The sequence below is a fragment of the Caenorhabditis briggsae genome (genome assembly GCF_000004555.2).
Source record: "Caenorhabditis briggsae complete genome, chrIV, whole genome shotgun sequence".
NCBI lineage: Eukaryota > Metazoa > Nematoda > Chromadorea > Rhabditida > Rhabditidae > Caenorhabditis > Caenorhabditis briggsae.
The window spans coordinates 9,618,497-9,641,528 of record NC_013487.2 but is presented as its reverse complement, the minus strand read 5'-3'; the positions used below and the strand labels follow the sequence as shown (position 1 = coordinate 9,641,528).

The following is a 23,032-nucleotide window of genomic DNA, read 5'->3' as shown; positions in this document are numbered from 1 at the left end:
GTATCACTTGACTTTGGGTATGGACATATAATTTAAATAAATACTGGGTTTTTGCTACAAACAATAAATTACATGAGAGGAATTGCAAAAGTTTGAAAGGTGGAAAAGCAAGTGGAAGAGGAAAGTGGGAATTTGAAGGAATGAAGGAAGTCGCCACGAGTCGTTGCCTAATTCTTTTTCTTCGAATCGCTTTCCTGAAAAATGAGGATTTATTGAAACGGAAGAATGTGACAGCGAGCATTTGGCAACTTACCGAGTCTTGTCGTTTCTTCTCTTTCTTTGGAACAGCAGCAGCTGCAGCAGAAGCCTTCTTCTTCTCCTTCTTGGCATTGCTCTCACGGAATCGTCCCATATGGAATGATACGAATGAGTAGAGAAGGTAGAGTTGAAGAAGAACAATTCCAAGAAGTACGTTCAATCGGATAGCAGCTGTGTTGAAGTTTCCGGCAGAGGCATCGACGTATGGGAGCTCGGCTTGACGAAGACCGTACCAGAAAGTCATAACGGCAAGAATGACAGATCCGAAACGGGCCAAAACAAAGGTAATATTGTAGGCCTTGAACAATGGAGCCGAGACTGTTTTACGTCCAAGGAAGTGAGAAAGACGTGCGAAGTGGAAAATCAGCTGAGTGAAATACTCGAGAACGAGAAGCACTAATCCGACACGAGTGAAGTTGAAGAAATAAGCAGCAGAGATGAAGACGATGTGAATTACAGCTTGGAATGTCTTCTGGCGAATCTCTTCACGTTTCAGCTTCTGGAGGTAGAACTCTGGGAACTGATGAATCCAATAAGCGATTTGCAAAAGGAAGAAGATCTTGTACGATGCGCTCATCACTCGATGATCCACGGGGTAGCCTAGCCAGATTCTGAAACTAGTTTGAGAATGTATATGTAATTTTGTGTATCTAATTTTACTTTTTGATATCCAAAAAGTCTGCAGTCCGTTCGGTGATTAGGTAAAGTGCGTGTCCAAGAGAATAAGAAGTGAAGAAGAGCTGGTGGAACGAATCGCCGAACTTGAATGTGGAAGCTTTGGAAAGGTGAGTCTGAAACGACAAATACAATAGATTTGAAAACTATTTTCAACAATAAATACCTTCTTTGAAATTTTGTCGAGCCCATACTCTTGCACAACAGCATGAACAACAATCCAGCAAATCGAGTAGAAGAAAATTGCAGGTAAATCCCAGAGTCCACTGAGATAGCCATAAACTTCTTGAACTTGTCCTGCTTCATTAGTTTCGTTATAAGTACCGTTGTATTGAGGAGCAATGAAAATGGAGGCCAAAGAGTGAGTTGATGGGAACATCAATCCCACGATGAACACCATCACAATGCACGACATGATGTCCCCATGATTCTGAATAACGAAGTCATGGCTGAACACGGGTGGTTGCGCCTTTTTCGATGCCTTGGGTCCTCCTTGTGGTTTAACCATCTCTGAAAATTTTAGAAACTAATTTATGATTTAGGAAAAACGGCAATATAAATTACGGCTTTAGAAGTTGTGCTCAATATTCAAAACAGAACAAAAATAGAAAAGCTGACAAAAAGTGACTGGGCAATCCAGGTGTCATGCTTCGATGATTTTCGCCCACAACATTATTTTATTCTATTCTGTACAGAAGCGCTCTCTATTCGGAAAGAGTGGTTTTTTTAAACTCTGACTGTGAACATAGGACAAGAGCGAAAAGCAGAGAAACGTGTGAAACGCATACACAGAGAAGGCTTCCCTTCAACACAACTAAATTAAGAGGCGTGGGCTTCAGAATCGATAGACGGCGAGTGAGCATGGGCATGAGCCTGAGATCCGTTAGGAGCGGAAGAAACGAGGAGAAAAAAAGAAGATAGGAAAAATGACGTTGTTTCTTAAGCTAGTTTGAGCATATTCCAAAATAAGAGAAGAGAATGCACACGCTTGTGTATGCGCTAATGAGAAGATTCGAATTAAATTAGATTCAAGACTCTTGAAGATATAATAGTAGTTGGTTATTTATAAATTCCAAGAAGGAACAACGCATGGAAAGTTATGGAACAGCATCAGATTGCTCAAAGCAACAGCTGAGAGGTGGAGAGCATAAAAAGAAGATTTTAAGTTCAAGAAATTGAAAGAATGTAAAAGAATGTAAACAGATATTTAGAAGGAGCAGTATCTATTTGACATTTCTATTGGATTCCTGTTTTCTAACCAAAACAAAAGTAATGGACACCGACTGATGCTAAAAGTTATGATTCCCAAATCGGAACACATTTGTTGTGGGAAAAGCGATCGCTGTCAAATCGGTGCCTACTTCCCCGTTTTGCAGTTTGGATACTGTAGGTGTGGCGGAAAAAGCAATAGAGACGCAGGACGCTCATGCATCTTTTTTCCGGCCGTGTGCGAAGCAAAGGAGGAGCGATTTTCTCGCGAGAAGAGAACAAGTGGCAATGACCTCGTTTAATTGCAAGACGAATTACGTATTACACTGATCGATGAGCTTAGCGGAAAGAAAAATCGGCGAATTTCAACAAACTGAGAGCTTTGAATGTGAATATTTGGGTCGGCAGAAAACAGAGAATCCCCATATTTGGGAGGATTTATCCCAACTCCACGTGGAGTCGTATGCGAGCGCGCCCTGTTGCACTAGCGCGAAATCTCAAAAATTTTACAGTTTTTGCTGAAAATCTGATCAAGTAAGCCGCTTTTCGAGTCAATTATGTGGAAAATAACCGAAAATTTGTACCTGGCACAGTTGCCCATGATTGTTGGTCCAACTAGCAAAGCAGAATTCGCCAAAAACAATGTAGATAACCTCAAAACTTCTCAAGTTGAAATGCAAAGATTTTACAGATCGAAAGAGTTGTCACACTGACAACAGAACCGATTCCGGAAAATAAAAGATTGAAAGATGTTGATTATAAGTTTATCCGCCTTCTCGACATGCCAAATGAGCCAATTTTATCGAATGGATTATTAGAAGAAGCTTTAAAATTCATTGACGAAGGAATCGAAAGCGAGACTAATGTTGTAGTTCATTGGTATAAACAGTAATCTTCGAATTTGAATTCATCAGGTTTTTTTTTAGCCTTGCCGCTGTTTCTCGAAGTGTATCTGTCTGTGCCGCTTTTTTGATGTACAAAAATCGGTGGACAATGGAAAAGGCTCTAAACATGATTAAAGGGATTCGAAAGTTTATCGGGTTGGTTTACCACTAAATAAGACTATTGATTTCACCTTCTTACAGACCCAATTCCGGATTTCTAGCGCAATTGAAAATTTGGGAACGATGTGACATGGATTTTGCACCAGAGAGATACGCAAACCTGAGTATCGACATTCCTGGAGCATTTGATGCAGATACGAAAACTATATGGAGACAACCTGTTTTGGATGATCGAACCGAAACCAGATTCAAGTTTGTCAAAAAATTCTCAACAATAAACAAAAATTGACTACTATTTTCAGATGCCGGCAGTGTCGAAAGGTTATCTTCAGCAGCGATAATATCGCACACCCACAGTTGTCAGATTTATGTCAAAAATATCTGATTGAACCGATGGAATGGCTTAGAATAACCGGAGTCACATGTTCAATTAATCACTCCTGTGGAGCAAAGCTTGGCAATTTTATTGCGACCGGCTCAAAGTGCAATGGATGCAATAAATTCGGTCAGACTACCGTATTTTTTGAAAACTAGAAGTTTTTTTTTCAGTGAAACGATGGATCTTCATTGATAAATCCAAAATAGATAAAGTGGAAATCGGAATCTGAATTTTGCAAACTTAACTTTTTACGAAAATAAAAGATCGCAATATAAAGATGAGCATGTGTTGGGATTATCGAAATCGTTTTTTGTTGAAAAATTAGATTGGAAACGAGAAAAATGCAGGAAAATTGAAAAAAAAATCAATTGGATGAAAAAGAAAGACACCATATTTGAGCGCACGGGTCTCGCAAAGAAAGCTCAGCTTCGATTATGTTCCTTTAATCTACTGTATATGAATTGTCCGACTCAAGCGTGAAAATTTGCAGAATCAGTGAAAAACACCAAAAATAGGTGTTCTATAATTTGTGTCGGTAAAAAAAATAATAGTGAAAAAACTTTTTTTTACGAAAAACTGACTGAAAACGAACGAAAAACGAGAAAACAAATACGAAAAAAAAACATTTTTGGGTTACGGTAGTTATAAAACCTTCAGTCAACGGCATTCCTCTTCCCTAGCTCTGGCTTTTTGTAACTCCCATTACAATAATTCGCGAATTATCTATGAAACTGGGATATTTTATGACTTCCGTTATTCTAAAAAGTTTTCAGGTTTGGAGTTTTTAAATGATTCAGCTGGACGACATCATAATTTGGCCGAAGGGCGCGGAGACAAAAAGTCTAGTATTCTTTTTTTAAGTCTCCATATTTATAGTGATCACAGAGGATAAATTTGACTCGTGCAAGATTTTATTACCGTCATCATCAGATGAATACCTTCAGCACTCAAATAGAAAGCCACCCGTAACTTTCAACGTTGGTCCAATTTTTCTAGGTTCCTGGGAAAGATATCAATAAGTCGTCAACTGATAAAGTTTTCATCATAGTATCAAGAATGTTTTGTCAGTTGACCACTTTTCGATATCGTTTACAGGAAATGAGATATAAGGGTTCAAAGTTGACTGGTTGGGTGGTGTTCTATTAGAGTGTTAACAGAATGTCTGATTGTTACTTGTCTGTTATGTATTATCCATATTTTAAAGATCAAACATTCATTAGTTTTTAGCAGAGGAGCATTTTTGGGAAACCAAAAAAAAATGCTTATCCAGACTTTGAAACAATTACATCCTTTCTTCTGTTATGAAGCAAATAAAAGAGCCACTCCCAGAATTGTGTGTGCTCAGCCGATTTCGATTTTCCGTATTGTCCGGTGGTATAAAATCATCAATGGCATCTCTGGAAGACTCTTTTTTTCGTCATCTCCGAACAATAAATGTTGTACACAACAGATATTTCCTTATTTTTTGTAATCCTATTAAATCTGTGTACAGTATCCATTGCTGTGAAGCAGTCATGGGAAATTAATCAAGATCTAGTTACAAATGAAAATAAAGAGCATACAGTGTTTGGAGATATGCGTAAGTTTTACATATATAGCCATTGATTTCTGATGCTCTAATTTTAGTTTTAACTCCTGCCCAATTACTTCGCTATGAGAATTCTAAAGATTCTGATTTGACGATTCGTGGTGTTTCTATAAAAGGAAATTCCAATAATCGTTGGGAAAATAATATTGTTCCATTTGTGATTTCCCCCCAATACTCTGCAACTCAGTGAGTGGATCAACACATTCCTCAAAATAACACCACCATCTTGATTCAGAAAGAAAATTCTAATATCTTCTCTTCGTTATTTCGAAAGAGTATCTTGTTTCAAATTCGTTGACCGTACCACTCAAAATGACTATCTATTCATAGTTCCTCTGGATGGATGTTACTCCTATGTTGGTAAAATTGGCGGGAGACAGGCTCTTTCCTTAGCCGCTGATTGTATTGCTGATTACATTATTTGGCATGAAATGATGCATGCGATTGGATTTGAACATGAACATCAGAGACCTGATCGAGATTCATTCATTCGGGTTGACTATTCGAATGTTATTCCAGGTCAAATGAGTAAGATCCAGAATCTAGGATATATCATTTTTTACTCCAATTTCAGTCAACTTTGATAAACTTCAACAATCCCAGGTTGAGTTCCCAGACTCCTACGACTACAAATCCATCATGCATTATGATGGATACGCATTCGGCAGAGTGGATGGAGTCCGTCAGGTTCGATTAGCTACTATGATTCCTCTGAAACCAGGTGTTCGATTGGAAGATAACATGAAGTTCACTGCAACTGATATCGAGAAACTGAACAGATTAGGTCAATGTGGTACACGGGGTGGTCAGTACAGTAATCAAGGAGTGGTGGCTGCAACATGTAAAGATGTGGCTACTGCAATTAGTTGTGAAGGAAATAGAAGGGTAAGAAGTGGTAATGCAGCATACACCGTAATTCTAAATTCTGAATTGCAGCGTGGAATGTGCAAGAATCCATTTTACAAACAAATGATGATCAAATCATGTCAGAAGACGTGCAGACTGTGCTCATATGCTAGGAGTATTGATGAAGACGTGGGAATTCTTCTTTTCAATCACTTCTAAATAACGAAAATTCCAGGAAAACTTGACGCCGAATACCACACGAAAACCGTTAAAGTGCGAGGACAAACATCCTCGATGTGATGTTTACTCCCAAAATGGTTTCTGCTCACTTCCCTTTTATGATGATGTTCGATATCAACTTTGTGCCAAAACGTGTAATTTATGTTAGGACTTGTTTTTTTTTGAATTCTGAATAATTTATTGAAATGTTAAAACATTGTCATAGACAACAAGAGTTACAAAAAGAGAGACCGGAAGAATATGGTCAAGAAAGAAGAGAGAATGACAGAATATGAGATTCCAGAATTACAGAACTGCTTGTCTTTACAATAACATTGAGTGTACTGACTCTTAACTGCGACTCCTCCTGGATTTGTGAGGACGTCAAATGTCTGACAGGCGTTGTCCAATCCAAGAACGTTCACGTTGGTGCATGTTTTTGTCAGCTGGAATCCACCATCGAGTTTCACTTGTTGTTTCATACAGTACTTTTTCGTACATTTCGACTCGTGACAGTTATCTCCTTCAGTAGGTGTGCAGTCGTAGCAGTTGAGAGGAGCATTGTTTAACACTGAAATGTTCTTTTTTTTCAAAAGTTAATCCGATTGGGAAACTATAAACTCACAGTTGTTGTTAGTCTGATTGGCACAGGACACTCCAACCATAAAGTCTGCTTGAATGAATTCGTTATCATTACACAAATCTTGGTCTCCACATAACATAGTCATCATTCGAACATTCACAACATTTCCTCTTCGATCAGCCATCCGGTAGGTAGTGTCGAGCTCACAAAAATCTCCGTTATTAGTTATTCTGTCGGTTACGACATTGGTTAGAGTCCGATGACAACCACGGACAACATAGGTGGTTGGAGCTTGAGTAGCTGGAAAACTATTTTGTTGAAAATTGAGAGTTTCTAATTTCTTTTTCAAGAATTCCTATACACCTGAATATACAGTTCAACAGGAGTTAAAAATCTTACATCCGATTTCATCAGGATTTTCAAAAACCATCGTCATACATGGTCCAGAACAAGATTCTCTGTTCATAGTGGTTGCTCGATTGGCGCAGCTTCCAGCGAAATAGGTATCCGGGACCGGTGCCAATCCAGTTAGATACCATTTGTTTCTCAAATCTGTACTGGCACAGGTATAACAGTTACGCGTTGTTTGACTGTATCCGTTTTGGGTGAAGGCGAAAAGAAATACAAGAAATAGGTGCTTCATTCTTTTGGTATGAAAAAAGGAAACAGAAATGAAGAGGAGCAAAGGAAGGGAGATGACTATAAATGGAATGATGAAGTATATTTGCTTATCCGGGTGAATCATGGCACCGGACTGGCACGAATTGAGTGAGAGAAAACATCGTGTTGCTCGGTACCAAGTATACATTCATAGCTGAGTTATGGTTTACTGATGCTCGTTTCGAAAGTGTTCTCAAAACTTAGAAAATATTACTTCAACTTAAAAAAGACAAAAAAAAAACATACAGTACCGGTCAATAAGATTCCCAAAAACATATTTTCAGTTGATTTTCGGTCACTTTGATCATTGTCAGAAGTTTGGAACTCGGCTGTCAAGGTCCCAATCGCTTTGAAAGTTTTGAAGGGTGTAAAACAGACCTAGATTGATAACATGGCATTCCCGAAAATTTTTGAAAAAGGCTAGTTTTTCAGCTATTTGCCGATTTCTGAAAAAGTCATGTTTTTTTCAGGTTTTCAGTACAAAAACAGACCGAAAATGGTGGTCTTCAGAAAACGGCAAGCAGCTGAAAAGCTAGGGTTTTTCAAAAAATTCTGTGAATGCAAAGTTTTCTATCTATGTTAGTTTTACACCATCCAGAATTTTCAAAATGATCAGAAACTTGACAGCCGAGCTCCAGACTCCTGAAAATAGTCAAAATGACCGAAAATCATCTGAAAAATATATGTTGTATCTTATTGACCTGTACTGTATGGGAAATATTAACAAGTAAGCAATGTTCTAATTGGCAGTTAACGCAGTAACTGACAAAATGAACTCTGTATCAATAAGAGATTTGTGATGGGTTTCTGCTGCCTCCAACAGTTCGAGAACTCTTCCTGTAGAAGCTGTCAGATTGGCCTTCAGCTCTCCAATTTGGTTGGTGGATTCCTGATCCCAATACTCCTACAAATGACTTAATAGTACTCCAATCTTGTACATTTCAATAACTTACTGGCGTCAATGTTGAAATCATTGAGGAGATAGCGTTAAGAGTACTTCTCAAAACTAAGATTTCTGCTTCAATCTCTACCCAATTTACTGCTTGGGGAACATGCTGAGAGCAAAGATGGTTGTTTAAGAATTCGGTGATTTCTTCATCTTGTTCTTGAGCAGCAACAACACTCTATAAATCACAGAGTTTTTTATTGTTTGCAGGAGCAATGTTACCTTTTGCTGAGGATTTTTGCAACTTGGAGGTTGACTTCTTTCTGAAGAGTCTTGGACACTTCCACATCCTCGTGTTGATCAATTAGATTGCCCAACACGGAGCAGAAACTTCCACAAAGGTCAATGAGTCTCTAAAAAGGTACTTTTAAGGTACTTCCCGAGGTCCCTTCTATTACAGTGGATCTTCAATTAAAATGGGCCCTTCTATTTTCCCGGCCATTTTATAAAACGTTTCCTTTAAAAATTCGGCAAATTGTAGTTCGAAATTCATGAAAATCTACCAATCCCACTAAAATTGAGCAAGTTTTTCAGATAAGTTATTGAGCAAGATTTATATTTTCCCAAGCCCCCCTCGGAGGGCTCTTCTATTAGAGGGACCTTCTATCAAAGGAACACTTTAAATTCAGTTTACCTCTCCTCATTTCTTTCAATTTCTTTTCCAACTCTTCAATGTCTCTTTTTCTCTTTTCTTCCTGTCGTTCGACATATTCATTTCCTTTGACTTTCCATGCCTCATGAATGACATTGATCAGTTGTCTTAATTCTGAGTCCGCATCGGAACCCTTACGAATCCTTTCAATAGTGTTCTGGAATCTCGGCCTGAAAGTTTTTTAAAGGGGGCGTCTTTTTGACCTGTTTTTGATATATATCTTAAGAATGAGTGATTTGCGGACTATCCTTCAAGAAAGTTTTCTTCCCGACCTAAATTCTGAATCTCAAAAATTTTGGAATTAGCGGACGCCCCCTTTAACTACTGTGATGGTATAGGAAAAATTTTAAATCTCACTCCAGTTCTCTATTGATTTCGCCAGGAATGCTGTTGAAACTCATTATTCGAAGGTGAGATGCCAACAGAACTAAGTGGAATCTAAAAAGTATTTATAAAAAGTGTGGAATATTTTGTGTAAAGGAACATGAAATTGAAAGAAGCACCTTGTTTTAAATAGTTTTATTTATAATGAAAGTGTTATCGAGAGTATTTTACAGAGAGACAAAGAGAAACAAGAATGAGGAAGACAACAAGTAGGCGGATGTATTCAGAATTTAAGAGTGAGCAAATTCCTCATTGTTTACAATTTCGACGACATATTCTTCTTATCAATGTTTTTTAATTCTTCAGCAACCATATAGGCACGGTCGTTGGGTTCCAGAGTATTCCAATGGAGTAGGGTGTTGGCAACTTTTTCCATACCTTCAGTTCTTCCAAATCTCATTGGACCGCCTGTGTTGATTGGCCAACCGAAACCGAGAATGCTGGAATTCAGACATTAAATGGAGAAAAAGCAAACACTAACACTTACAACATGATATCAATCAAACTTTCATGACTGATAACTCCTTCCTCAAGGCATCGGAAACCTTCATTTACTGTTGGGTATAACATGAAATTTATGAGATCCTGAAAACAAAAATTTCTATGGAAGCTCTGAAATAATAATACCTGGTCATTCAAGATTTGAATATTCTTCTTGGCGTTTTGTGAATACTGACGGACTAATTTTTCCATTTCAGGATCAATTTCTTTTCTCTGGGTTTTTTTGTCGTACTTGTAGAAGCCCCTGTCTGAAATTTATTTGAATTTCATTTCGAAAAATGGAAGAAGTACTCACTGGTCTTTCTTCCGAATCTCTTTTGTCTCCACATTTCTTTCTCAAGCGCATTTGGTTCAATTCCATTCTCCTTTTTTAATTTCTCCATAACATCGAATCCATTCATATCGGCTACTGTCATTGGACCCATTAAGAATCCAAAGTTAGTGATAATTTTGTCAATTTGATGTGGAAGATATCCATATTGATACATCAATTTCTGACTTTGATCGAAATAAACATAAAGGAGACGATTGAAAACAAAAGATGGACAATTTCCGACAAGAACTGAAAGCTTTTTGATAGATTCGCATGCTTGAAAAGCTGTGGCAATGGCAGTCGGAGAGGTCTTCGATCCGTAAATGACTTCTACCAATCGGATGACGTTTGCAGGATTAAAGAAGTGAAGTCCAACAAGTCTTGATGGGTCTCCAAGAACTGATGAGATCTGAAATTAAAAAGAAAATAAAGAAGAAGAGGAATACGGTCTTACTTCATCCAGGTCTAAGCTAGAAGTGTTTGTTCCGAAAATGCAGGATGATTTACAAATTCCATCCAATGTGGTAAACAGCTCCTTCTTCAATTTCATGTCCTCGAAAACGGATTCCACAATCTTAAAATTCTCATAAAAATCGATCAAAAATAAAAAGTTCAAGCAAATTCTCACCAAATCGATATCTTTGAGCTTTTGAAGATCAGTAGTGATATGAAGTTTACTTTTAATCTTCTCAATTCGTGCATCGTTCAATCTCTTGAATGCTTTCTCGATGGAAAACATGTCTTCCAACTCTTTCCAACATTTCTAAAAAGTTCAAATCAGTACAAAGGTTTCATCGAACTTCGGGGTACCTGTTCGCTTCTCACAACCATAACAGTTTCGAATCCAGCCAAACAAAAACAAATTGCCATTGCTTTTCCCATTGTCCCACTTCCAATGATTGCAACTGAATTGATTTCATTCGGTTCGGAGTTTGTATGATCTCCACGGTTGTTGGGAAGGCTCCACTGAAGAGAAAGAATGAAAATTTAAAAATTATAGAATCCACTCACTTGACCAGCCAATTGATGAGCTTCCATCAAATAGTTTCTCACTTCTTCTGGAACTTTATCCATTGTTGTTGGAGTTGCAGTAACCTGAAATTAAACATTTTTGAATGCAGAGTAATCAGTATGGAAGATAGTCGAAACTTAAAAAATTCTCCGACTCATGATCTTCGATGGAGACGTGCCTGCTTTTATATCACAATCAGTTGGTAATATATCACGTTTTCATTGCCCATTCCGTTATTGATAACAAAGAGGATTTACTCCCGACACTCTCCGCCAGGGTAACCGGACAACCCCGAAGAAATTTGTCATTTGTCTGCTTGTTGATTCACAGCTGATAACGGAAAAAATGAGACTTTGGTACGACGAGTACATTTTTTTTCGGTGGAATTATATGCATAAAACACAAACTCGGTTGTTTTAGAATAAGATATAAGTGATTTTCGTAACAAGTCAGAAAGTCTGAAAACTCACATAAAGATTTTGAACTTCTCTCGTTTTCAGTTAAAATGACAATGTTGGGTATCTGAAAAAATGTTTTTTTTTTCATTTTGTCCGATAACTTTTAACACACCCCAAAAAACAGGGTTAATTTTGACATCAGCTGAATAAATTACTGTAAAACCTGGTAATAGAAGGACCCCCTCCAATTGAAGGCCCCTGTACTAGAAGCCATCCCAGCAATACGTTAACTGAATAATAATGAGTTTAAATTGAATACAAGTTAGAAATTTCTTCACAACTCTGGTTTGAACTCCATGTTTCTTTATTAAGTTCCGAAATTCCGTTATAGATATCTTATATTCTTTTCAGCATAACTTTTGTAAGCCCTTTGACCTTCTTCTCGCTTCATCATCAAACTATCTACGATTGAATGACATATGTTCACTAATCTTTTTTCATAATCTTCCGACCCATCGTTGTCTTCAAAGTTCTCTTGTCCGTAGTTTTCGCGAAGAAAAAAGGCGTACTCGAGCAAACTAAAACTTCTGTCTTTTTGATAATTCGGCCAAAGGCGACTTTCCTCCCCTTATCAGTTACAATATCAGAAACCTGAAAACAGAAACGTGATTTTTTTTATCAGAATACGGATTGATCCGTTTTCGAATATTCCGGTAATCCTGTTTCTATTCAAAATAGTACTTTGGTTTTCGAAGCACCGCCTCTTGGATTCATTTTTCAAATATTTTTTTGAGTTTTTGAACATTTGAAAACCTACACTATTCTCAAAAATGTAATATCCAAAAAATACCATGAAATAAAAGTTTCAGATGACTAATAACTATTGAATTTTTAAAAAGGTTGTGCATGTCGGCACGAATTTCGAGTTTAGTTCTGTCAGGATCCTTATGTGTGAGAGCTACTACAAATAAGAACTGCCGTCTATCCATCGGAACCCTTTGGAAAATTGGAAAATTGACTTGAAAATTCAGATTTAAAGTCAGCCAAAAAAAAAAATATTCAAAATAGCAAACCTCCATCCGTTAGATCATAATTGAGAGGAATTTTGATAGTCCGTCGACAGTCCGCCAATGGTAATTTTTTGGGTGCTTGTCCGCCTCGTCATTCAGAAGTGGTATTAGAAGTTGAAAGTTGTGAAGTTTTTTGTACTGTCTAGCTGAATACTGATTTTTTATATGTTTTCATGTGTGCTTCCTGATATTTTTTCGGTTAATTTGAATTGTCCGTCAAGTATTGCAGGGAACAAAAAACGGGAGCTTAATGCGAAGGGTTTGAACAGAAACTATAATTTGAATTTTTATTAGTATACACTAAACTGAAAAGTATAATCAATTTCTGAATGACAACTGACGAAACGCGAACAAACACCCAAAAGCGATCAGGCGTTCTGTACCCCTAAATCACTACCGAATCGTTATACCCTCCGAATTATCTGTAGTAAAATTGCATTTCTAGTAAATTGCACATTCTTGTAATGTTGTGAACCACATTTGATATCAAGCACTGCTTTCGATTTTTCATCTTACTTCTAATCATTTTCGTAGTTCTCACTGTTTTTTTGGCAAATAAGAATTGTGACTTCTTTATGAGACTAAAGATTTATGTTCCTTATCTATCATCAAATTCTAGCCATCTGTAAACAAAAATCGTAGTTCAGAAACATTCTAGCCGGACTATGTTTGTAGATTGGTCACGACATCTCTCTAGGTAACCTTCAGAGCTACAAAAATTTTTCAGGGCTTACAATCAGCATTTGAAGGGGTGATTTTGTAAGTTTTTTTTTTCTGAATATGGAAGGGATTTTGTGTTGTTGAACACATAAAATCAGAATTATTGTCAATTTATTAAGTTTAAAGAGATTAATTTACATATAAGTCGATTTCAAAGTTTTGATGAAAAATGTTTCTTATTAACTTTTCGGAGAGTCTGTGCCACTTGATAGATTCTGTTCTCCGGTTCTAAAGAAGACCAGAAAATCAAGGTGTTGGCTACTTTTTCAATTCCTTGTTGTCGTCCAAAGTTCATTGGACCTCCAGTTGCAACTGGCCATCCAAAGCCAAGAATGCTGAAAAAAAACTTTCGAATGAGCGGAATTTTTATTTCAAACCATAACCACTGGAAACTTAAAACTTAGGAGTTTAAAAACTCTTAAAATCGAAAATCAGATAAGAACGAAAGTTCTAGAGTTTTATTTTTTTGAATTGTTGAGTTTATGAATCTGCAAATCTAGTTTTTTTAATTGAATTTCTGAATTTTCGAAAGAAAATATGTTCTTAAAAGAAGAAAAATTCTTAAACTTTTTCGATTTTCAGAATATGTTCTATCAGAAAAAGAATTTTTTGAAAAACCTAAAATAGGGTTTCCATTTGGGGGGGGGGGGGGCGATTCACTCGCCCGCACCCGCCCGGGGGCTCACCCCCCGCGGCCCCCCGTTGGCCCCCCGCGATTATTTACGTGAAGAAAATTTTATCTTTTTCGCTGTTTTTTGATTTCAGGTAGCCCCCCGGCGGGTGGCTCTTTTTTCCACCCGTCCAAATGGAAACCCTACCCTAATATTGGTTTTGTAGTCTGAAATTCATCCATCCGCCTGTTTTACCTCGGTTTCGACGTAACGCGGAGCCGGATTTTCGTGTTTTTGATGATCTAAATTTGAGAAGTTCAGAATTTTGTAGTTTTGAATTCCGAGATTTCCGAACTTCTGAACTTCTATAAACTATTTTCCAAAACACTACATTCTTCAATTACCGAAAAACATATCCGGAAAAATAGGATATTATTACTAGAAATTTTGTATACAGACAAAATTTATCTATAAGATTACAGGTGTTGTAAGCAGCAACCAGGATGTTTATCCCCGAAGAGAAAATCGACTGGTTTTCAAACAAAAGTCAACTTACAACATAATATCTATCAAACTTTCATGATCAATGATTCCTTCTTCAATGCACAAAAGTCCTTCATTCATCATCGGATACAATAAAAAGTTGATAGCATCCTGAAATATTCCAATCTTTAAAACCAAAAAAGTTTCAGAACCTGATCGTTCAAGATCTGAATACTTGGATGAGCCCGGCTTGAGTATTCGCGAACCATCTGTTCCATTTCCATATCGTTCTCTTTTTTATGGGTTATCTTGTCATATTTATAATATCCTCTGTCTGAAAACTTTTGGTATTCAAAATCTAGATTTCTATGAGATCTAAAATCTAGAACTCACTCGTTTTCTTCCATATCTTTTCTGTGTCCATACTTCTTTTTCGAAATCACTTGCTGGCCATCCATTCTCACTTTTCAGCTTCTCCATTACATCCAAACCATTCATGTCAGCAACTGTCAATGGGCCCATCAGAAATCCAAAGCTGGTGACGATTTTGTCCACTTGATGAGGTAGGTATCCGTATTCATACATCAACTTTTGACTTTGATTCAGATAAACTCCAAGAAGACGATTGAACACAAATGCAGGGCAATTCCCAACAAGAATAGGAAGTTTTTTGATAGCTCTACAAGCTTCAAAAGCAGTGGCAACGGCTTCGGAAGACGTGTGGGATCCATAAATGACTTCAACCATTTTGATTAGATTGGCTGGATTGAAAAAGTGAATTCCAACAACTTTGGTTGGATTCTGGAGAACTGACGACATCTGAATTCTTGGAAATTTGAAAAATCAACTTTTTCTAAAGAAACTATCACATCATCTAGATCCAGGCTTGATGTGTTTGTTCCAAAAATGCATGACGTTTTACAGATTCCATCCAACTTTGTGAAAAGTTCCTTCTTCAATTTCATCTCTTCGAAAACCGCTTCAACGATCTGAACTTGCTCATAACATGGTACATCATATTTGGATGAACCCACCAGATCGCAATTCTGAAGTTTCTGAAAATCTGTCGTGATCTGCAGATTCTTCCTCAATTTTTCGATTTTCGAGTCTTTCAATCTTTTGAAAGACTTCTCTCGTGCATATGTGATTTCCAACTCCTTTTTGCAGTTTTCAACAGCCTAAAAGTTTTTCATGAAAAAAAAAATTAAAGACTGCGAACCAACTGTACCTGATCATTAAGTTCCACCAAAATCGTTTCAAACTCAGCCATACAGAAAGCCATTGCAATTCCTCTTCCCATCGTTCCCCCTCCGATCACAGCCACAGATTTTAGAGGGATCGATTTTGAGTTAGTGTGATCTCCACGATTATTTGGAAGCGACCACTGGAAAAAATCATATCGGTATTCGAAAGGGTTCCAATGGTCCGTCAACAGTCCGTCGACGGCCTGTCGGTTGTCAGGGGGCTGCCAACTAGCAGTCATTCGCCAGTGTGCGCCTACCTGGTTACATTTTTCAAATATAAATTTTCTGTAAATAGGGTAATTCGCAGAGATGTCCGGAATCCCTTTTTTTAGAAACGGTATCCAGTATTCGGAAAAATATTCTCAGATCCAGAATTCGGAATCCGGATAATTCAGAATTTCACGGAATCCGGAATTTGGTGCAAAAAATTCCCGGACTATAAAAAACGGAATACGAAATCCCAAATTTTCCGGTCTCCAATGGGCAGGATCCGGTATTTGGATATCTCCAGTGTGCAGAATAATTCTATAAAACACACATGGCGCTTTATTTTTCGTTAGGAAATTCAAAAACAATTTTCGTGGTAGAAAAATCATGCAGATTAACTTATTTCATGAAAATTCGGAATAAATAAGCTTTTTCGGAGTCCAGGAATCCGAACATCTCTGGTATTTCTTCATGATCCCCAGCTTCAAAAAAAAGGGACTATCTTGGAACATTAAAATTTTCGACACTAACTTTTCGACAATAAATTATCACAACAAAAAAAACTAATTTCATTATTTAACTAACCCGGCTTGCCAACTGATAAGCCTCCATCATATAACTCTTGATATCATCTGGTACTTTATCCATGTTCAGCTTTTAGAATCTGGATTTGTGAGAATAAGTCAGAAACAAAAGAATTAGATGAGAGAAAAACCGTATTTATTGGATGTCTGTGTCAGTTAACGATTAGTTGATAAGAAGAAGAAAATGATAAAAAGGGTACAGTGTAGCTATGGCTACATTCAGAAAATTAAAACAACAATGAAAGTTAATGGTTCCATTTTTTGATATCAGAAACTTGAAAATTTAAAAATACTTGTTCAGCTTGTGCATTTGAGAAATGCGGTACTTGTCGAAATCGTCTTGAATGGTCTTTATTATTCCCTGAAAAATAAGTGAATTAAATTTTTATGATTAAAGTTTGTTTCGAATTGTTAGGTAGATATAATTTAAGAATGCTGAAAAATTGAGATTTGGAAACTACAGTAACCTAGTAGGGAAATTAGGAGTTTTACCGGATATAAATCCTTTGCAGCATTGATTCCAAACACGAAATCCATATGACTGTAATGAGGAAGCTCAATAGATCCGGCAATCGCTTTGTTCATTTTCGATAAGATCGAGTCACTGAAACTTAACTTTTTTTCAAACTTTCAAACTTTCAAACCAACCGTATATCTTGAGTATCAGCCAAAATATCATCCCCACTCCAATATAGATAAGTTGGAGTTTTAATCTGTGTCAGATCATAAACAGGAGGGGTCGGCTGTCCATACTCTAGCTGATTCCCAACCGGCCCATAGTCAAACTTGGCCACGTTTTGAGATTCAACAAGTTGAATCCAATGCTGAAGATCTTTCACCGAAGTAGCTGCAGGAGTGTGACAAAGGTAGACTCCAACTCTGGATTGATTAAATTGTTTCTCATTTCCATCAATAAATCCAATATCCAGAGTGCAAATGCTTTGCATCAGGAATTTACTGCACATGTAACTGATCATTTTTTGTATAGGTCTAGGAATGGAGAGAGGAGAATACGGTAGACGTCCAAGAAGAATTTCTGCGTAAGTCAGAAACTGTTTACCAAACAATCCGAAAAGCCCACCGATATGTGATACGGTAGCAACTGGAGCAAGAGCATGGAAATGTCGAATCTAGAAAAAAATACCTTAGAAAAACAGCTAGAAATGATCAACTCACCTTTTTGGCAAATTCAGGGTTTTCAGCAAGTCTTGAAAACATGATCATAGTTCCTTGAGAATGTCCCAAATAGTATAAAAACTTTTGTTTTGTCTCTTTCAAGACGTAATCAACACTCGAAGTCAAATCGTATTCAGACATTTGTTGCCATGTGAAATTCCAGAATTTCTGATTTTCTGGACCATATCCGATATGCTTTTGTGATGCTGGAGTACCCCGACTATTGGCAATCCACACATCAAACCCTGCATCGGCAAAAACAAATCCAGCTGATTGATTAGCCAAATTTGGAATCCATGAAAATCCATCTGCTAGCAGACCATGTTGTAAAAATACAATTGGACGTTTTGACTTTGTATCGCATTTCTCTGAATATGGTATTAGGCCATAGGACAATTATTTCAATGATACCATTATTTTTGCACGGAAATCTGTGAAGCTCTAAAATATATTCATCTGTTGTTCGAACCAAATGAACCTCCGAGTCATAGCCAAACCGCTTGCCAATTTCAGGCTGTAAAATTTATTTCAAGAAGATTTTCCATAGAACAATTCTTACCACTGTCATATAACATTCCTCATCTATTGCTAGAGTTTCAGATCTGAACAAAAACAATAAAGTGACAAATATATTGATCCTCATAGTCCAATCGTTGAGGTATTGGATAAAAACGATTGCTCAACAAAACAGAGGGGGATGGGTCACATATGTTGTAACAATTATCTCCTTTGCCATGTGGGCAGCACGCGGAACATGGCCCATCGAACGGACGGACATCCAGATGATGGGGGCAACTCTCAGAAAGCATTTTTAGGATGCCTCTTGAAAAAATGATTATGATTCATTATGAACATTACTCTTTGGAGTCCAACGATTGAAATGAGGAAATAGAACAAATACAATGATGACGGAAATCTTTTTTTAAAGATTCAGATATCAAAGATCGTTCTCTTAGTATCCAAGTGTTCACAGGAGTACTATTCCAATATTAATGTTCTCGATAATATAATTCCATTGCAGATCCTGAAACTCTTCACTATTGCCAATATGTTGCCATCCAAAAACGTTTCTCATAGCTGAAACGGGACATTTTCCTTCTGCTGCTGTGCTGGGACAACTTTAACCGACTTAACACGAAACGTTTAAATGATGATTTTTTTTTTGTTGTTTTTCAATAAATTAAAAAATTTTAAATAGAAGCTTCTGGTATCTAATCAACCTTCATCCACTTATTACAGTAGCACTAAAATATAATTTGAAGGCGCAATAGTTTTAGGCTTTTTGTCATTTCGTTTCTCTCTTTCATTCTTCTTCTGTTCCAAAAAGTCAATTCCACTCGAATGTAACTTTTTAAATCAAGTTTGCTGGACCGAGGCCGAGAAACCTTTCATGACCGTTCACACTTGGGTTCGAGCGAGTGGGTCAGAAAAGGCGCCCCAGCAAACTCGTAGGCCAGAAGAAGTTTAATAATTTTAAAGTGGACGCGGGTGTGATCTAGATCATGATCTATTTCATTAAAATCAACAGGTTGCAACGCGCGTTTTTTGCTCATCATTTAAAACTTTGAAACTCAGCCAACGAAATTGGCAGCGAATTTACTGTCTATTCAATAAAACGTGGGCGCGTCGCAGGTTGCAAAGTGACACGCCCCTTTTTGAAACGCGTTCCCTTTTTCCTCTTATCACGCGTTTCATAAAGGGGCGTGTCACTTTGCAACCTGCGGCGCGCCCACGTTTTATTGAATAAACAGTAGAATTTTTCCTAAATTTACTGGGGCGCGCTTTCTGACCCGCTCGCTTGAACACAAGTGGCGCGTTCAATTTTCAGTGTGTTTTCTGCGCAAGTTTTTCTGGCGCCAACTTCTCCAAACAACAACGACCATTGCGCGAAACTTGTGAAATGCCTCGAAACGATGACAAAGTTTTAAATTTCACTCTTTTGGTTTTTATCAATAAACAAGTCTTCAGACTGAAACTAAATATATGTATTTTTTTTCGTTTTTTTAATGGATATTATGTTTACTGCGTATTCCGTTCTTTGCAGTTCTTGTGGTCACTGGAACTCGAAAAATAGTGTGAGAGGCGAGAGTCGCAGACAAGGGAGCGGCGCTCTGTTATTTTCGTTGACACGATTTCGTCAACAGTCTGCAGTTTTTGACTGAATTTTCGCGGTGTTTTCTCGCCCTGTCTCCTGTAAGAATGGTGGTACCATTAGTAAATATCTGATAAGAAATAGGTGGTGCGTTGAAATGATGATGATAAACTTTGATAGTCATTGCCAGTGCGTGTGTGTGTGTGTCTCTCTCTCTCTCTTTTTCTCTCCCACTCGTTGTCGTTTTTTGCTATCAAATCACTTTTTTCCTTCCAGAATGTTTCATGGCGTTCTCCAGAATGTTCTATGGCGTTCAAATTTTGAGGTTTTCTCGTTCCACTTGTAAAAGGCTTGTTTTTTATAGGAGAATGACCATCTCGGAGCAACTTTGTCATGATTTGGAAGATGCGGCTAACCGCATGCGAATTTCTTCGATTGAGATGACTTGTGCCAGCAAGAGCGGACATCCAACATCTTCGACTTCTGCTGGTAATAATTCGTTATCTTTTCAATCTAAAATTGTATTTTTCAGCCGAAATTATGTCAACTCTCTTCTTCTCTGAAATGAAGTATGACATTGCTGAGCCAAAGTCTGCTTCTGCCGATCGTTTCATTCTCTCTAAAGGTCACGCTTGCCCAATTCTGTACGCTGCATGGGAAGAAGCCGGTCTTCTATCCCACGAGCAAGTCCTTTCTCTCCGTAAAATCGACTCTGACATAGAAGGTCACCCAACTCCCCGTCTGAACTTCATCGATGTTGCCACTGGATCTCTCGGACAAGGACTTGGAGTTGCTACCGGAATGGCTTACGTCGGAAAGTACATCGACAAGGCCAGCTACAGAGTTTTCTGTCTTTTGGGAGATGGAGAATCTGCTGAAGGATCTGTCTGGGAAGCTGCTTCTTTTGCCTCCATCTACAAGCTTGACAATCTCGTGGCTATTGTTGATGTCAACAGACTCGGACAAAGTCAAGCCACTGCTCTTGGACACGATGTCGAGACCTACAAGGCTAGATTTGCTGCTTTCGGATTCAACGCTATTATCGTCGATGGTCATAATGTTGATGAGCTTATTGCTGCCTACGAGAATGCTCGTAACACCAAGGATAAGCCAACTGCTATCATTGCCAAAACATTCAAGGGAAAGGGAATCGAAGGCATTGAGAACGAGGACAACTGGCACGGAAAGCCAGTTCCAGCTGAAACGGTTTGAAAGCTTTTTACCCTCGTAACTTCGATGCATCTCATTTCAGATCGACGCCATCAAAGCACGTTTCCATGGAAGCCAAAAAGGAAAGCTTGTTGCCCAGAAGCCAATCAACGATGCTCCAGCTATCGATCTCCATGTCGGATCCACAAAGATGCCAGCTCCAGAATACAAAAAGGGAGACAAGGTTGCCACAAGAGCTGCTTACGGTACCGCTCTCGCTAAGCTCGGAGATGTGAACCCACGTGTCATTGGACTCGATGGTGATACCAAGAACTCAACATTCTCTGAGAAGCTTCTCAAGAAGCACCCAGATCAATTCATTGAATGCTTCATCGCCGAACAGAACCTTGTTGGAGTTGCAGTCGGAGCTCAGTGCCGTGACCGTACCATCCCGTTCACTAGCACATTCGCTGCTTTCTTCACTCGTGCCACCGATCAAATTCGTATGGCAGCGGTGTCCTTCGCTAACCTGAAGTGCGTCGGTTCCCACGTTGGAGTTTCCATCGGAGAAGACGGCCCAAGTCAGATGGCTCTCGAAGATCTCGCTATTTTCCGCACAATCCCTGGAGCTACTGTATTCTACCCAACTGACGCTGTCTCGGCCGAGAGAGCAACTGAGCTTGCTGCCAACACCAAGGGAATTGTGTTCATCCGTACTGGACGTCCAGCACTTCCAGTCCTTTATGATAACGAAGAGCCATTCCATATTGGACAGGCCAAGGTTGTCAAGCAATCTGCTGAAGACAAGGTTGTCCTCGTCGGATCAGGAGTCACTTTGTACGAGTCTTTGAAGGCTGCTGAGGAACTCGAGAAAGAAGGTGAGTGTTTTCTCAAGAATCAGGGACTGGAACCATCGTGTAGCATAATATATAATGAAAATGAGATATTCATATTTCAGGTATCCACGCCACCGTTATTGATCCATTCACCATCAAGCCATTGGACGGAAAGACTATTGCTGAGCACGCTCTCAGAGTTGGAGGTCGTGTTGTCACCACTGAGGATCACTACGCTGCCGGAGGAATCGGAGAGGCTGTATCAGCCGCTCTTGCTGATTACCCAACCATCCGTGTTCGTTCGTTGTACGTCAAGGAAGTTCCACGTTCCGGACCACCAGATGCTCTTGTCGACATGTACGGAATCTCCGCTCGTCACATCGTCGCCGCCGTCAAGAACTTCCAATAATGTATTTTCGCATCCTCCTCTTTTTTCTTAGTTTCATAGTTTTTTTTTATTTTTTACTCAGAAGTGGTTGTGAAATTACTATGAAAAATAAATACTAATTAATTAGAAGGTATAATACTGCAGTTTGTGTAAGCTTCTCGCATTCGTCTAGACGCCGAGAAGGCCGTTTCGCGGGCATTGGCGAATTGTTTTGCGGCTGGAGGCGATGACGGCGATTGAAACCTGTTCGTCCCCTCCGAATTGATACAATTCTCATCTACATCTTGTCGTGTGTCTTCTGAGAATAAGCGATTCAGAAGATGAACACACTTACACCGCTTCTTCATGCTTTTTCCCCTTTCCGCTCCTCACTTTTTTCGATTTTCTTTTCGGTTTCTTTGTTTTTCCTTTTCCTTTTGAATATCATGTTCTGAAGTTTGAGAGCAGCAGAACACGAAGATCAGAATCCGAGTTCATTTCGTCATTTTTCTTTATTTCATTCTCCCTGGCGTAAAAAAAGTTGTATTATTCTGGAACGAAAAAAATCGAAGCTGTGAGAAACGCCGGTGGCTGCGGCCGAAGGTCTCACAACGACAACCACCGTAACCTAAAATATTTTTATATTTCACCGTTTTTCATCAAGTTTTCTGTAATTTTTCCGCAAAAAAAGTGGGAAAATTAAAACTTTTAATAGTGAAAAATTAAACTGAAACGGACGAAAATCGAAAAAAAATACTTTTAGGTTACGGTAGTTGTCTTTGTGGGACCTAACACACAGCTCCGATTTTTTGTACCAGAATGAAAGTTCAAACTCCGTATAAGAATTTTCAGATATTCAAAGAAAA

At 38.3% G+C, this 23,032-nt stretch overlaps 9 protein-coding genes across 9 annotated transcripts; 4 read left to right on the top strand and 5 right to left on the bottom strand.

The window, feature by feature from the left end:
- Window positions 1-167: 167 nt before the first annotated feature.
- Window positions 168-1,441, bottom strand: Cbr-tram-1 (the record flags this gene model as incomplete). The annotated part of the gene is made up of 4 exons (XM_002633662.1): window positions 168-194; window positions 254-869; window positions 919-1,049; window positions 1,100-1,441. The coding sequence occupies 4 exons, from the start codon at window positions 1,439-1,441 to the stop codon at window positions 168-170; spliced, it is 1,116 nt and encodes a 371-aa protein (XP_002633708.1).
- A 1,258-nt stretch (window positions 1,442-2,699) lies between these two features.
- On the top strand, window positions 2,700-3,754 carry CBG26392 (the record flags this gene model as incomplete). The annotated part of the gene is made up of 6 exons (XM_045235733.1): window positions 2,700-2,786; window positions 2,834-3,021; window positions 3,069-3,182; window positions 3,228-3,398; window positions 3,449-3,639; window positions 3,696-3,754. 6 exons carry the CDS (start codon window positions 2,700-2,702, stop codon window positions 3,752-3,754), a joined length of 810 nt encoding a protein of 269 aa, XP_045098202.1.
- Window positions 3,755-4,959: 1,205 nt separating this feature from the next.
- Cbr-nas-12 lies at window positions 4,960-6,347 on the top strand (the record flags this gene model as incomplete). The annotated part of the gene is made up of 5 exons (XM_045235732.1): window positions 4,960-5,104; window positions 5,152-5,299; window positions 5,349-5,641; window positions 5,688-6,148; window positions 6,195-6,347. The coding sequence occupies 5 exons, from the start codon at window positions 4,960-4,962 to the stop codon at window positions 6,345-6,347; spliced, it is 1,200 nt and encodes a 399-aa protein (XP_045092382.1).
- A 67-nt stretch (window positions 6,348-6,414) lies between these two features.
- Window positions 6,415-7,404, bottom strand: CBG03389 (the record flags this gene model as incomplete). The annotated part of the gene is made up of 3 exons (XM_002633660.1): window positions 6,415-6,749; window positions 6,804-7,061; window positions 7,161-7,404. 3 exons carry the CDS (start codon window positions 7,402-7,404, stop codon window positions 6,415-6,417), a joined length of 837 nt encoding a protein of 278 aa, XP_002633706.1.
- A 625-nt stretch (window positions 7,405-8,029) lies between these two features.
- Window positions 8,030-8,152, top strand: CBG26391 (the record flags this gene model as incomplete). Its single annotated transcript, XM_045235731.1, has 1 exon — window positions 8,030-8,152. One exon carries the CDS (start codon window positions 8,030-8,032, stop codon window positions 8,150-8,152), a length of 123 nt encoding a protein of 40 aa, XP_045098201.1.
- Window positions 8,153-9,659: 1,507 nt separating this feature from the next.
- On the bottom strand, window positions 9,660-11,291 carry Cbr-ech-9 (the record flags this gene model as incomplete). The annotated part of the gene is made up of 7 exons (XM_045235730.1): window positions 9,660-9,843; window positions 9,891-10,152; window positions 10,200-10,626; window positions 10,672-10,791; window positions 10,846-10,980; window positions 11,028-11,183; window positions 11,229-11,291. 7 exons carry the CDS (start codon window positions 11,289-11,291, stop codon window positions 9,660-9,662), a joined length of 1,347 nt encoding a protein of 448 aa, XP_045092381.1.
- Window positions 11,292-13,568: 2,277 nt separating this feature from the next.
- Cbr-ech-8 lies at window positions 13,569-16,610 on the bottom strand (the record flags this gene model as incomplete). The annotated part of the gene is made up of 6 exons (XM_045235729.1): window positions 13,569-13,752; window positions 14,585-14,682; window positions 14,905-15,330; window positions 15,381-15,665; window positions 15,740-15,895; window positions 16,548-16,610. 6 exons carry the CDS (start codon window positions 16,608-16,610, stop codon window positions 13,569-13,571), a joined length of 1,212 nt encoding a protein of 403 aa, XP_045092380.1.
- A 219-nt stretch (window positions 16,611-16,829) lies between these two features.
- Window positions 16,830-18,365, bottom strand: Cbr-lipl-7 (the record flags this gene model as incomplete). The annotated part of the gene is made up of 6 exons (XM_045235728.1): window positions 16,830-16,907; window positions 17,039-17,150; window positions 17,195-17,676; window positions 17,723-18,090; window positions 18,134-18,236; window positions 18,282-18,365. 6 exons carry the CDS (start codon window positions 18,363-18,365, stop codon window positions 16,830-16,832), a joined length of 1,227 nt encoding a protein of 408 aa, XP_045092379.1.
- Window positions 18,366-20,182: 1,817 nt separating this feature from the next.
- On the top strand, window positions 20,183-22,208 carry Cbr-tkt-1 (the record flags this gene model as incomplete). Its single annotated transcript, XM_002633656.1, has 4 exons — window positions 20,183-20,303; window positions 20,347-21,020; window positions 21,067-21,841; window positions 21,922-22,208. 4 exons carry the CDS (start codon window positions 20,183-20,185, stop codon window positions 22,206-22,208), a joined length of 1,857 nt encoding a protein of 618 aa, XP_002633702.1.
- Window positions 22,209-23,032: the final 824 nt, after the last annotated feature.